General features: G+C 42.8%; 1 protein-coding gene across 4 annotated transcripts in view; it reads right to left on the reverse strand.

The window, feature by feature from the left end:
• Nucleotides 1–1,361: 1,361 nt before the first annotated feature.
• The window catches only part of LRRTM4 (leucine rich repeat transmembrane neuronal 4), a 229,990-nt gene continuing 218,857 nt past the window's right edge, over nucleotides 1,362–12,494 (reverse strand). For 3 of the 4 annotated variants that reach the window (XM_086767844.1, XM_086767842.1, XM_086767841.1), the window contains one exon: nucleotides 1,362–2,713. In XM_086767844.1, the coding sequence (XP_086623970.1) occupies nucleotides 2,492–2,713 (222 nt within the window). In that variant the 3' untranslated portion in view covers nucleotides 1,362–2,491. The remainder of the gene's footprint in view (nucleotides 2,714–12,494) is intronic. The other variant, XM_086767845.1, reaches the window with a different exon arrangement.

Here is a 12,494-nt window from a genome sequence, read left to right on the forward strand (position 1 = left end):
ACTGCAAAGAAAATGTGATCTAACACCAGTTCCAAACATCCCCCAGAACGCTGCTAAACCTAAGTTATTTTGAAATTAAGAAATGAAAAAAGAGAGTTATTTAATTTTACCTTCCTTTCAGTAGTTACACAGTTGCTTTTCCCAGAGCACGGGAAGAAGTTCCATTGATGAAGAGTATAAATAGAATTAAAAAATAAACAGCTATTCTCCAATATCCACATGACCCCAGCAGCTGGAGGGAGGTTTAAGGAAAAAATATATTAAAAGCCAGTAAGTATTTCTGCTTATCATTTCCCTCTCTGGTTTTGCCAGCAGTGGGTTGGCAGATACGTAACTGCCCTCTTAAGAACCCGAACCAGAATTATCCAACCGTCTTTAATGAGCCTTATAATAAAAGCATTTCCATCCCCATCTTTCAGGAGTGTGAGAATGCCATTACACTTCTGATGCTTATTGAAACGCGTTCTGCTGATCCCGAGCCCGCAGGAATCAATGGGAGTTCTTCCATTTTCAGCTCAACAGGCTGTGGGTCAATGCTTTAAACTCAATTTGAAGGAAACTCGTGTTTCCAGCAGCTTTCTCCCTTCATCCGTAGCAGTGCTAAAGCTGACAGATATCAAGATGTCTAACGGAGCTGGCTGTAAACTCATCACCCAGCCTCTCACTCCATTTTCCTTTCATTTCCTGTCTAACACTTAATTCTAAATACATTACCTTCGATGCACCACGTTGACTTTGTATGTTCACGTTTCCCTGCAAGCTGCCTAGCACACAGGATGTGCACATCCATACATGTTCCTCCTTTCCTTTCAGAGAAAAATATGTGAGTTTTCCAGGTGAGAAGCACAGAAGACAATATAATATCGTCTATGTGATACAACTCAGCACTCCCAGAAATGCATTAAACCCTTACCTTGTGCCACGCATATTTCTCATAAAAACACCCAATACAAATACTTGAAACAATCACAAAATGTATTATCTTCCAAACCCCACTGTTGTGTTATTCACCTTCCAGTTTAAAACTTCTACCTTATGTTCTTATCTGAGTTTCTTTAGCTTCGGCTCAGGGTTTGTATCTGAAAAATCTGCCTTCCAAGAGAAGAAACAAAAAAATCCTCATTTAGTAAAAAAATAATGCTTCCTCGCCCTCTTCCCCTCCCCGACACCCATATAAGTGTTCTGACAAAATAATCTCTTAACCCTTTCTTAGACAAGCCAAATAAACGGAGCTTCTTCAGACTCAGGTTGTTTAAACCTCCAAACAATTCCTTCCGAGAGGCGAAACAGGACAAAGCCTTGTCCCCTTAGTCCACGGAGCCACCGTGTCACACGTCCAGAGAAACCATTCAAACAGTAGCTTGGCTGTGGTGTCCCAACCACAAAATAATATGTTTATTTTTTTCAACCACTTTTTTTTTTTGTTGTCATTTTATTGATAAAAACTACACAAAAACTAATTGATCATAATAATTAATTAAAAAACCAAAAACCAATGTTACACATTCGCCTGTGTTTTAGAAATTGTGTCAGCCAGTGAGTTTCACCAAATACTCTTGCCTTAAAAGATTTTCCCTCTGATCCATTTCAAGCACATCACTTCCATTTTGGTTCCCAAACGTCCATTAATTTTGCTTAACAAGCACTGCTGGACTGTAAATATAAGAGTCGTTACTCCGTTGCATGTTTTCCCCTTTTTTAGAGCCCAAAAAGTAATTATAGTGTCAACAATGAAGCACAATGAAGATAGTAAAAATCAAAAGCACCCTCCATAGTGTACAGCCTGTGTCTTAAATGTACATGCACCCCAGTTTCTTTGTTTCTGCTGCATCAGTTGCCAATGTCCTTTTGGTTCCACATAAGCTCTAATGCCCATGTCTGAAGTTTGAAATATTAGCGCTTGACCACTAAACGGAAAAAAATCAACCAACCAACCAAAAAAAAAAACAACCAAAAAACCAAACTCCCCAAAGAAAAAAAAAAATCTCTATCTTTTGTTTGCTTAAAAAGAACAAAAATATTAAACTGATCTTTGAAGAGTAATAAACACTTAATAAGGAGACATGGCTGACCCACCCCACCCTAGCCCTCGCCCTCCCCATCCCCTTTGTTTTTACCTGTGGTTCTCCTTCCCTGGAACCGTGCAATGTAGAAAAATCAAATATACAAACAAAACTCTTAATCCATCCCTTTATGTAGCTAGAGTGAAATCTATTTTTTTTTAATAAGAACTTGACAATCTCTCTTTAATATTTACATTGAGGAATTTGTTTGAAAGTTTAAAGCAAAGAAAATCCTGAAGTTCTCAGTGTGTACTGCAAGACAGCATTTCCACAGTCTGCGGAGTTCACTTTGTCCCCTTCCCTTTGTCTGTGTTGGAACATCTGTAACTGGAATGGTAGATTTTAGTTCCTTGCCCTGGTCTCTTCCGAGATGAAAGGTCCCTCAGAAGAGCTCCCCACTCCGCGCCCTGAAGAAGTCTCCTCTGTCGTTAGTTTGGTATTCTCTCAATGTAAATGGCTGGGGCAGCCGAGCGTGCGATTGTGGCTATGAAGCTGTGGTCTCGACTGAGTTCCAGGTTGGTCGTCTCAGCCTGCTCCCGGGCCATGGCATCGTACCCCTTGTTTACATGGAGAGGCTTATGAGCTTGGCAGTATCCGATCACGGGTTGGTCGTAACTGTAATAGGGTAAAGTCTTCATGTGGTGAGGAACCTGCACCAGAGAAAGAGAGATAAAAAAAAAAAAAAAAACATGTAAATAATGTGCTTGGTCAGGCGTTTTGTACAGCATCTGTCACAACACAGCCGCAAACCCACTGGTGGTCAGCACATCCGCATTCATCACACGGTCCCTGCAGCCAGATAAACCCTGGAGGCTTCCAGGTTGTCTGTGGCACATGCAGACCCCTTGAACGGGACCGCTGACACTCGCGTTTGGCCAGTGGGTGCCCACCTGTGGGTGGACACTACATCTGCTGCAAGCCTACACAATCACCGACCCGTTCTGGCCTTTGCCGTGTGCTGAAGCCAGATCAGAAGGGGCTGCCCTCTATTTCAGCGACTATGTTTGTGGGCAGATCTTCAAAGTGGTCTTGCGTGCTGAATTTTGACCCCTTTTGGACAATCTGGCTATGAGGGGTAAACTGGAAGGTACTGGGAATACAAGCCTTTTAAAAACTGGCCCTTCTCCCAGTGCCTCGAAGGGGGCTCAGCATTTCTACAAACCTCAGACCAGCCTGAGCACGCCAAAGGACTGGAAACCCTGGCTGCCAGCACGCGCGACTTTCAGCACAGCGGGAACACGTGTTCAGTTCTTCTGCGACAAAGCTGTGCGCCCAAGGTCACAGCTTCCTGGGTTCTTTATCTCACAACCATGAAGTTGAGCAGATGCACACCTTGTAAAAATGGCCATGTGCTTGAAAAGTCTGCAAGATCTGTCCCGAATCCTGATCCATCCTCACTTCTTTACGGAAATGCTCAGAATTGCCAGCCCCTCACCTTTTCTTTTTTCTTCCCATAAATGTTGTACGCTTGCAAATGTTAATCCTACAACTAAATATGATTTATGGCACAACATCAGATATAAATCTTTGCAGATAATTTTATCATCTGCAAGAGATGAGCTGATCAAGTAGAAATAAATATGCTCTTAGGGAAAAAACCACACACTGCAGGAGGTAGAGGCAGGGGTTTATTCTAACACTGCTAGAAAACCTGAGCTTATTATAGCTGGAGATATCCTACAGATAATTCCATCTTGTAACAAATGCTGGCTTATTTTCCACGCTGAATTTAAAATGAAGACTACAGAGCTAATTTATCACAAATTTCCATTGCATGGTGCACTTCACTGCAAAAGGTACGAGAACAGCACAGGCATTAACAGTAATTGTAAGTTTTGCAGGGTCAGAGTTCCTCGTGCATTTGGATCTCCTCCCCCTGCTCCTCTGCAGAACGCTGGAGAGATTCCAGAACTTCCACTAGCTGGAATTCAGCTGAAAACCTCATTTTCCGTGACATCTGAACGGCAAGAATGCAGAAGACAAGCTGTTCAGTCGGATTTGATGGGACAACCGCGTTCACTTGTGGCTCCAATTCCGCCGCAGTGCAAGAACCAGTAAGTTCCTCTGGATACAGTGATATCGACGCCAGTTCCTATTGGGGCTGGAATTTGTCCTCAGCCTTTAAGGCAGCTCTTTATGATTCTATAAAAGCCAAGGACTGTTTGTGTTCCGGATAATGGAGAGATTGAGGTCCCGGCTTTACAGCAATAACACACAGTACATTAACCACCCGAGCCCTGTGCGCAGCACTGCTCACTGGTTTTCTCCCCTTCTCCAAACAGGAGTCAAAAGGACCAGGATCTCAATAACATCCCTGAATGGTGGATTAACACGCTTCCTTTTGTAAAATCTCTTGCTTGTTTTCACTTAAAAGTCAGGTTTGCCTATGTCTGAAATCATATTAATAAGGGTCGCTGTGCCATGCGCGTGGAGGGGAGGTGGATACTCTTTGTCAGTGTAAAAAAAATAAAATAAAACAGGTGTACCAGGCAATGCCTGCGACTAAGGAGTTGCAGGTTAATTTGGAGAATGCATTTCTAGGATAATGAAGACCAGCAATGGACCTGCACCTCCCTGTTCTCAGGCCTGGCCCTTGTACTCCTCTCCCTCTCCCTCTTTTGGGTGCTAGATCCCATTAAGGAAATAAAAAAAAAATAATAATTGTGCCAAATAACTGCAAGAAGCATTACCCTTGAGGTACCTCCAGGGAAGACTGAATGAAGAAATACCAACAGTCCCCCCTTGCCCAAGTCAGCTCTTGCGATGCCTCTAGAATCGAGGTAACAACCACACAAACAATTCAAAAAACAACCTTCCTGATCACAGCGAACGCCTCCAGAGGACTGCCCCACAAACTGCAGTGTCTTTTCCTGCCCTGAAACGGCTTCTCTGAAACATAATGTTGCATTTTCAGACAGACATGAGGGATCAGTTTTCACTGACAGTGAAATCCGAGCCCATAGAAGCTTTTTCAGGACACAGCCTTGGCTGCCAAAACTACCGCAAAGGGGGCAATGGCACCAGCACTCAGTCTGGTGCAAGGAAAAAAAGATGGAAAATACTGATGGCATCGCTCACTCTAAAGAAAGCGGACACTACTGTATTTTTTTCTGATGCAGAGATCAACAAAGCACGTTTAAGAACATCTAAGTTGTTGGAAATTCATTTTATAAGTATTTTTGCTCAGGTTATGAAGTAACTCCTTTTTGTTTCATTATTGCTATGGAACTAATGCCTGAGATACTGAGAGATGTGACCTTGGACAAGTCATTTTATGAGCTGGAAAATGAGAAGATTAAGTCTTGCCTCTGCTTGCCCTTGGACAGTAGAGCTCTTGGAGGCAAGGGCTGGTTGTGCAGGGACTGAAACAACACAACTCTGACCTAAGCCGGAGCCTTTCAGCCGTTATGGCCTCCTAGATACGAAAAAGCAGATGACTGAGAGTGAAAAAAACATCCAAACAGGTCACTAAATACCTCAGCAAGACATATTTTTCACTATCTAGAAAGCGGGAGTAAGGCTGAGAATTCACCTGCCAGCAACTCAAAGGCAGAGCCAAGAAAACAACTGTGATGCTCTAGCACGGTGTCCTTCGCTGTGCCCTCCGTGCCATGCTGCTGCCACCAACCACAGCCACTTGTGCTACAAAACTCTTCATATTTAGTTTTGGAAGAAGTTCAATTGTACATGAGCATAAAGAGCTGCTCACATGGAAATACAACAGATACAAACCAAAACTCTCTCTTTCATGCGATCGGTTGTAACATCTGATTCAGCCGTTGGCTTCACACTCACGGTTACGCTCCACAGCGGCAGGGCCCGGTGCAGCTACTGGAGCTCAGGGGTAGGTACACAAGGCCAAGAGGTTTAACAGGAGATGATGCCTCTGTCTGTTCACAGCATTTTCTGAATTATTTCTGGTTTAATTTCTAAAAATGACACTGCCTAATACTCACTTGAAGGATCAAAACTTTTTACAGTAGGAAAGCCATCAATCAATAGGAGAAGGCACTCCAGAGTCAAGGATGTGACGGACATTTTGGTTTTAGCCCACGCATGGCACCAAGCAGGACTGTCTTCTGCTCGAACGCCTTACTGTAAGGGAGCAGACGGCCTATGCAGTGTGGCAGACAGTTGACTGAGCTGATGAACGACTCTGTGCTCTGAAGAAAGCATTGACTTCATTACACAATCAGCTTTTTTGTCTCATAAACACTAAGTGTCCGGGTTTGGGCTGACGGCCTGCATTAGTCAGCCAGTATTGACTTCTGAGGCCTGCATCTCCATGGCTTTTCACTCTGAATGCAATAAACATTGCATCTTAGCAGACATGCACTTCACGCAGAGGTTGTACTACAAGCAAAATTTACAGAAAACCCCAGCTACAGGAGGAAGATAAAAGATACAGCAGTGAAAATGTAAGAATGCAAATCTTCCCTCTTGCAGTTGAACTGACATTGGAGAGGGTAACAGCTCAAAGCCTTGCTGCAGAGTAACAGCTCCCTTCAAAACAAGCTGGACCAACCTGAGCACACCTTGAATTCTGTGAAACCCGGGCCTGCATTAACAACATCTTCCTCAACATTCCCTGTCCACTCTTCCTTTGACATTCAGCAACGATGTTCAGTCAAACCCTCCTCATTCCAACATGCAAATACATGTATCCACATTCCAACAGGTGTTTTGTCTTTCAAATTTTTTTTTTATACTACACTGAATTTTATCAGCAGCTTTTCTTACCTATGTCAGAAATGCTGGATGGTAAATGAGCTAACTTATTCTGTACATTTCTGATGATTACTACATAAGAAAGTTCTATTTAAAAACTTCAGTGATAAGAATTCAGCTCAAACTTCTGCTTCTCATGGGTGCAGCCATGAAAACCTAGATACTTACCAAAACATCAATAACAATCCTTATTCTGGAACTTGGAAAGTATGTCAGTAAAGAGGAAACCTTACCATACAGCCACTGAATCTAGCGACGACTGACGTCTAAGCATCAAGTGACCTTATTTCTAAAATACTTTTCTCTCACAGCATGTTAAACACCCTCGTACACACGTAATTGCTTGCACTGCTGTTTAACAGGACACTTCAGACACCTGAAATTCAGCCCTGACACGAACTCCAAGGTACGACACCTTGCTATCAAGTAAAGCCATCAGAGTTAACAGAACACCAAGTTCTTCACTGCAGCTCCTGCTTCAGTATTTTCTTCTGTGCTCGCTGCAACGGACTGATTGTAGTGAAGACCAGTTGAGCACCAGAGATTAACTCTCTGTCTCACTCAGAACTGCTTGCAGTTCAGCAAGATCTAATTACTAGCAGTCCCAGGTTGAAATCATTTTTCTGGTGCACTGTTAAATAAAATTTTGGAAACACAGGTTTGCAGAACAGATCTATTTCATGTTGGAAATACTATGAGTTTTTTCTTTATGCTCAATTTTGAAGAAAGATCTCCCACCATTCATTATCCCACAGAGCAGGACATTCTTTCTTGAGAAACATGAATGGCCGCGGAGGTCTAGTGACACACAGTATCAGAACTGTCAGCAAACGGACAGAAATGTAATACAAGGAAGGAAGGACAATCCCAGCACAGCTCCTGGGGAGGTCCATGGTGGGACAGAGTGCTCTGTAATCTCCTCCCTAAGAGCAGAAGGGTGTGAGGGCACAACCTGTCACAGGATCCTCAGACAAGTAACTGCTTTGGCAAGAACCTAAACTCTGGAGCCCAGCAGAAGCGATGACCTTTCTGAGAACCAGGCAGCTTCAGCTGGCTCAGGTCAGGCACCTTGGCTTCTGACGTTCCCTGTACAGACACTGTAGTTTGTACGTCTTCAATTCTCTCACTTCTGCTTTCAAAGAGAAAGAACACACTGTTTTTTCAAACTGAAGACATGCTCTGTTCATCCTGATGGAAGACGCGATAGGACAGCCATGCTGTCTGGAATGGGTGCCTTTTCCTTCTACTAAACCAAACTGAAGCATGAATATTCTTGGGCAGTTGAACATGATCTGGTTTCACACTTGCTGGTACTCTACAACCCAGGTAAAGTGATTTATGTGTAAATGCTTGCCTAGTTAATGATTACATGATTAAATTACATGCAACTGTAGAAGTTGTCTGTATGTGCAGAAAGTCAGAGTTACGAAATATGGAAGATGTGTTTTCTCATTAGCGCTAATATTTAGTCTCAAAACACCATGACTTCATTGCTGAATTAGCATCCTAGCTGTTGATACATCAACCTCAGAGTTCATTTTCAGCCCTATCATAATTTAGAGTAAAAATAAGCAAGATATTCTAGCATAGCTTTACGATTACTGAGCACACAGCTTCACCTTAGAGACAGATTGATTAGGCACGTTAGGCAGATATAGATGGTATGAACAGTGGATTTCATGCTCCTGAAAATTCAGAGTTAACAACTCTGGGACATCCCTTTGGAGTCAGCTCAGAAAAACATTTCTATTCAGGAAAATGCACAATCATACACTTCCTGTTAAAGCCATTCAAAGGGACAAATGCAGACACTGAGGTTAGTTCTGAAATACAAATGGGTATGCGTTTTCTGCTGTTTCCAACTGGAACAAACACAAAAGTGCCTGCCTGTTTTTTAAAATAAGCCTTTTGTTCTGAAATTCATGTTTCTTAAGGTAATTCTCCTATTGACAAAAAAACCTGAAATCTCATTTATGAAAATATTCAGGACTCAGAATTCTGAGTGCTCTGTTAGGAGGTGGCATGAGGATTTTCCGAATGCTGTTTTTACTGAGGCTGTGTGATATACGAGCATTTCAGGAAAACCGTCAACTTGATTTTTATGTGAGGGTCTTCAAAATCTGTAATTAGCCCAGGTTCTCTAGGAGTTACAGATCCCACTGGGAAGCCTGCCTGAGGTTGGTATGCCTACATTAGGCATGAGGCATTGAGCAGGACGCTTTGGTAGCTTGAATTGTAGGTGCAATTCCCAAAACCAATTTCCTGCAATTTCATGTTCAATTTCCTTCCCACTCCAGACAGAAACCACTTCTTTGCCTCCCCTATCTATTTCCTACCAAATCAGATTAATGGTCTGCGCAGCTCCCCCAGGAGCCGAGACAGACGAGGAAGACTCAGCCTGCAGCTGAAGGTCCCATGCTCCACGGGACTGAGCCCACTGCCCTGGCATCACCAGCATCGCAACAAGAACCACCAAGCCTGTATCCACCCGTTTTCCCCAAGAAATTGGGGACAAACATCCAGCATCCTTCGGAAGCCTTTCTCAAAAATTAACCTGGAGATAAAAGGCTGTGGTTGGCAGGTCTCACATCATTTCCTAGTTAAAAAAAAAAAAGGTATCAGTGGAAATTTAGAGCCTAAATACTACAAATGACTGACAGCTGGGTCATTAATCTTACTCAATTCTTATATTTCTGGCCAGGAAAATGGGATCCCAAAATTGGCACAGACTGTCAGGAGAGAGGTCTTAGTGTGAGAAATGTAGAGAAACAGCAGACAGGAGACACGGGGCAGGAGATAGGGCAGCCATCAGTTACTTGTGCATGTCCTACTAAAGGACTAGTTATAGTCCTTAAAAAGTTAACTGATAATTAACAACTACAGGAATAAAACAAACATCACTGTATTAGATACAATTATAAGAATATTAACCTAATAAATTATATGGTATATTAATAAGCAACTTAGGGATATTCGGGGCAATATAATTCTCTACAAAATGGACTGTTTTCATATAAAACAAAGTTAATTAAATATATCTATTAATTCCCTATGTGGCATTAAAACATCCACCAACTTTTAAAAACATTTATAAGCTATACTGGATATACTGTAAAGGCAGAATTTTATGATTTATTCATCCTTGCAGAGTCTATTTCATGCTTTAAACCTCGATATAACATCACCTTGCCAGTTCCACTGACACCACAAACTAGATTTGAAGCTTTCCTTTCCTTTCCCTCTCTACCAGCAACTTCCGAATCCTTCCATCCAGCCACACAAGTGCCCTTCCCTTGCAAGGCGAGCCTCTCGATGGCCGGTTTAACCAAGTGTCCTTTTCCAGAGACCAGGAGAAAAATCCTGCACGCCCCACTGCTCCCTCTATGGGCAGATTTGATCTTTCAATCAGGAAATGAAAAGGTTTCCCTAAAAGAAACTCCCTGAAAGAAGAAAGTCTTCTAAGCCTTGTTATTGTTCCTTGGGCAAAATATTTCTTTTAAATTGCTTTATCTGTTTTTATGGAGTATCTGGCTCCTGACAAAAAGGCCAGGATGAAAAACTTAAAGCGAGATTCACAGTAACCTTCGACTTTCCGCCATGGAGGGCCGATAAAATAAACAAACTATCCAGATATTCTAATTGGAAAGCATTAATATTGGGTTCAGGGCTATTAGGATAATTTCCGATAGAATTCGATAGGAATAGATAGGTGGTTCAAAAAGACTTTTACATTGCTTAAGGACAGATTAGTTTTTCAAAAGTGACGCAGTACATCGCAGTTACCTCTCTAGATGCAAAAGGATCCCTCTGGGTGCCTCTCCGTATCTTCTGGTGCCTAAATACACATACCTCCACAACTGCAGTCGCCTCTAAGGCAACTCAACCTTCATCCAGACACCTTAAAGAGCTATATTCCCACCAGGAATTTCTGCTCCCTACGCATGGCATTAAGAGCCGCAGAGCGCAGACTATGTGTACTCAACCTATCCGGCCAAGTGAAAGGTCCACCTGGCCAAGTCTCTCTGAGGGATCGAGAAGAAAGAGCAGAGCACAGATCAACAACCTGGTAATCGCTTCCAGAGAGCATTCTCCTGACCTCCAACACGCCCGGCTGCAGTCAGCTGTCTAAATTGCTGCCATTTCAGGCCTGGAACGCTATGGAGCTGGACCTTCCAATGTATTTTGGAGCCTGAGACATCCTTACAGGCCCCAGGTCCAGTGCAGCATGTGGGAAACCGAGCACACTGCATCTGTCGGAAAGGAACTACAATAAGGGAAAAGGTGGAGTTGTTCTCCCATGCAGTGATCACAGAGACAGTAACCTGCTCCATCCATTGCTCACAATAACTAATTACAGTATTAAATAGGAACATCTGATAACGTGGCTGCCAGCGACAAACGAAGGCACTGGAGAAGGAGTGAAAGGAGCCTTTGTCTCCCATTAAAATATTGCCTTTTCTTTGGATCGGCCTAGAATTCACAGCATGCAAGAGCTATCCAGGAATCGACGGCTTCTTTAAAGATTTTTAAATACTGAAGTTGTACACGGATTCTGTACATTAAGAGACCAAAAATGTGCTTCCTAAAGCTGGGGAAACATGACTCAAATTGCACAGTATTTCGGCCTTAAAACACGAGGAGGTATAAACAAGGCAAGAGGATGGCTTAGGATTAAACCTCACACCAGGGCTAGAGGAGAGGGGACTCTGGCTGCCTTGTCAGGCCGATAAAAGAAATGGGAGTTATTCCTTCCACGTGATCTACTCATACCATACCCAAAGGGTTTTGGCTGGAGTCAGATGACAGTCTCAAACCAATTTTTATTTTAAAAAATACTTATAGCCACATCTGTAATTAGTACTAATTCAATTTAATGTGGTGATATTAAATATACAGACAATAGTCAGACCCTGCATCCCCAATAAGCTATAACACAACTCCTCTGTTATAATTTAAAATCCAATACTCAACATTATGGCATTGATCTATGAAAGCAGATAATTTGTTTTGTTTTTCAGTCATCTCAAGACAAGTTGAAAGGGTCCTTCTTTACAGAAAATGGGTGCAAAATAGAAGAATTACTGGGGGAAAAAAAAAAAAGAAAAAAGATGCTCATGCTACTGTTGTTTCACCTGATCGGGGGGGTCAGATGGTCTACATCGGACCATCAAGAGCTGTTCATCAGGAATGCCTTACACTAAAAGAAAAGAAGCAGGAAAAGCATCAAGGAATTATTCATTTCTCCTGAGAAAACAGTGAGACAAATTCACTCCACTCTCCCAAGTTAGAGAGAAGAAAGAAACCGCTGGCACCACAGACCTCACAGACATGAGAGGGAGCTCCTATTATACTGAATGTCTCAGCAGGATTCTATCCATGAGAAATTACAAGATTTTAATTGCCTCCACTGTCTCCTAGCAGAGGAATCAGTGCACACGGTGGCACAAACACTGGCAAGAACATTAATCCAGCAGCAGAAGGAACAGCTTCTCCTGATGCACGTATGTCACTTCCATTAGCGCTGATGGGAGCAGCGCGCCTACGCCGAGAGGAAACCGCAACCCCCCAGTTTCCAAAAGGTACTGCTACATGACTCATATTGGGGTGAGGATTTACATAACCACCGTCTCCCCTGAAAGGTTAAGGAACGGTCTCTGCATCTTGCAGCACTGTAAGCTAAGGTACAGCAGGGCAGAGCTAGAG

The sequence above is a fragment of the Chlamydotis macqueenii genome, chromosome 27 (genome assembly GCF_036417535.1).
Source record: "Chlamydotis macqueenii isolate bChlMac1 chromosome 27, bChlMac1.mat, whole genome shotgun sequence".
NCBI classification, from domain to species: domain Eukaryota; kingdom Metazoa; phylum Chordata; class Aves; order Otidiformes; family Otididae; genus Chlamydotis; species Chlamydotis macqueenii.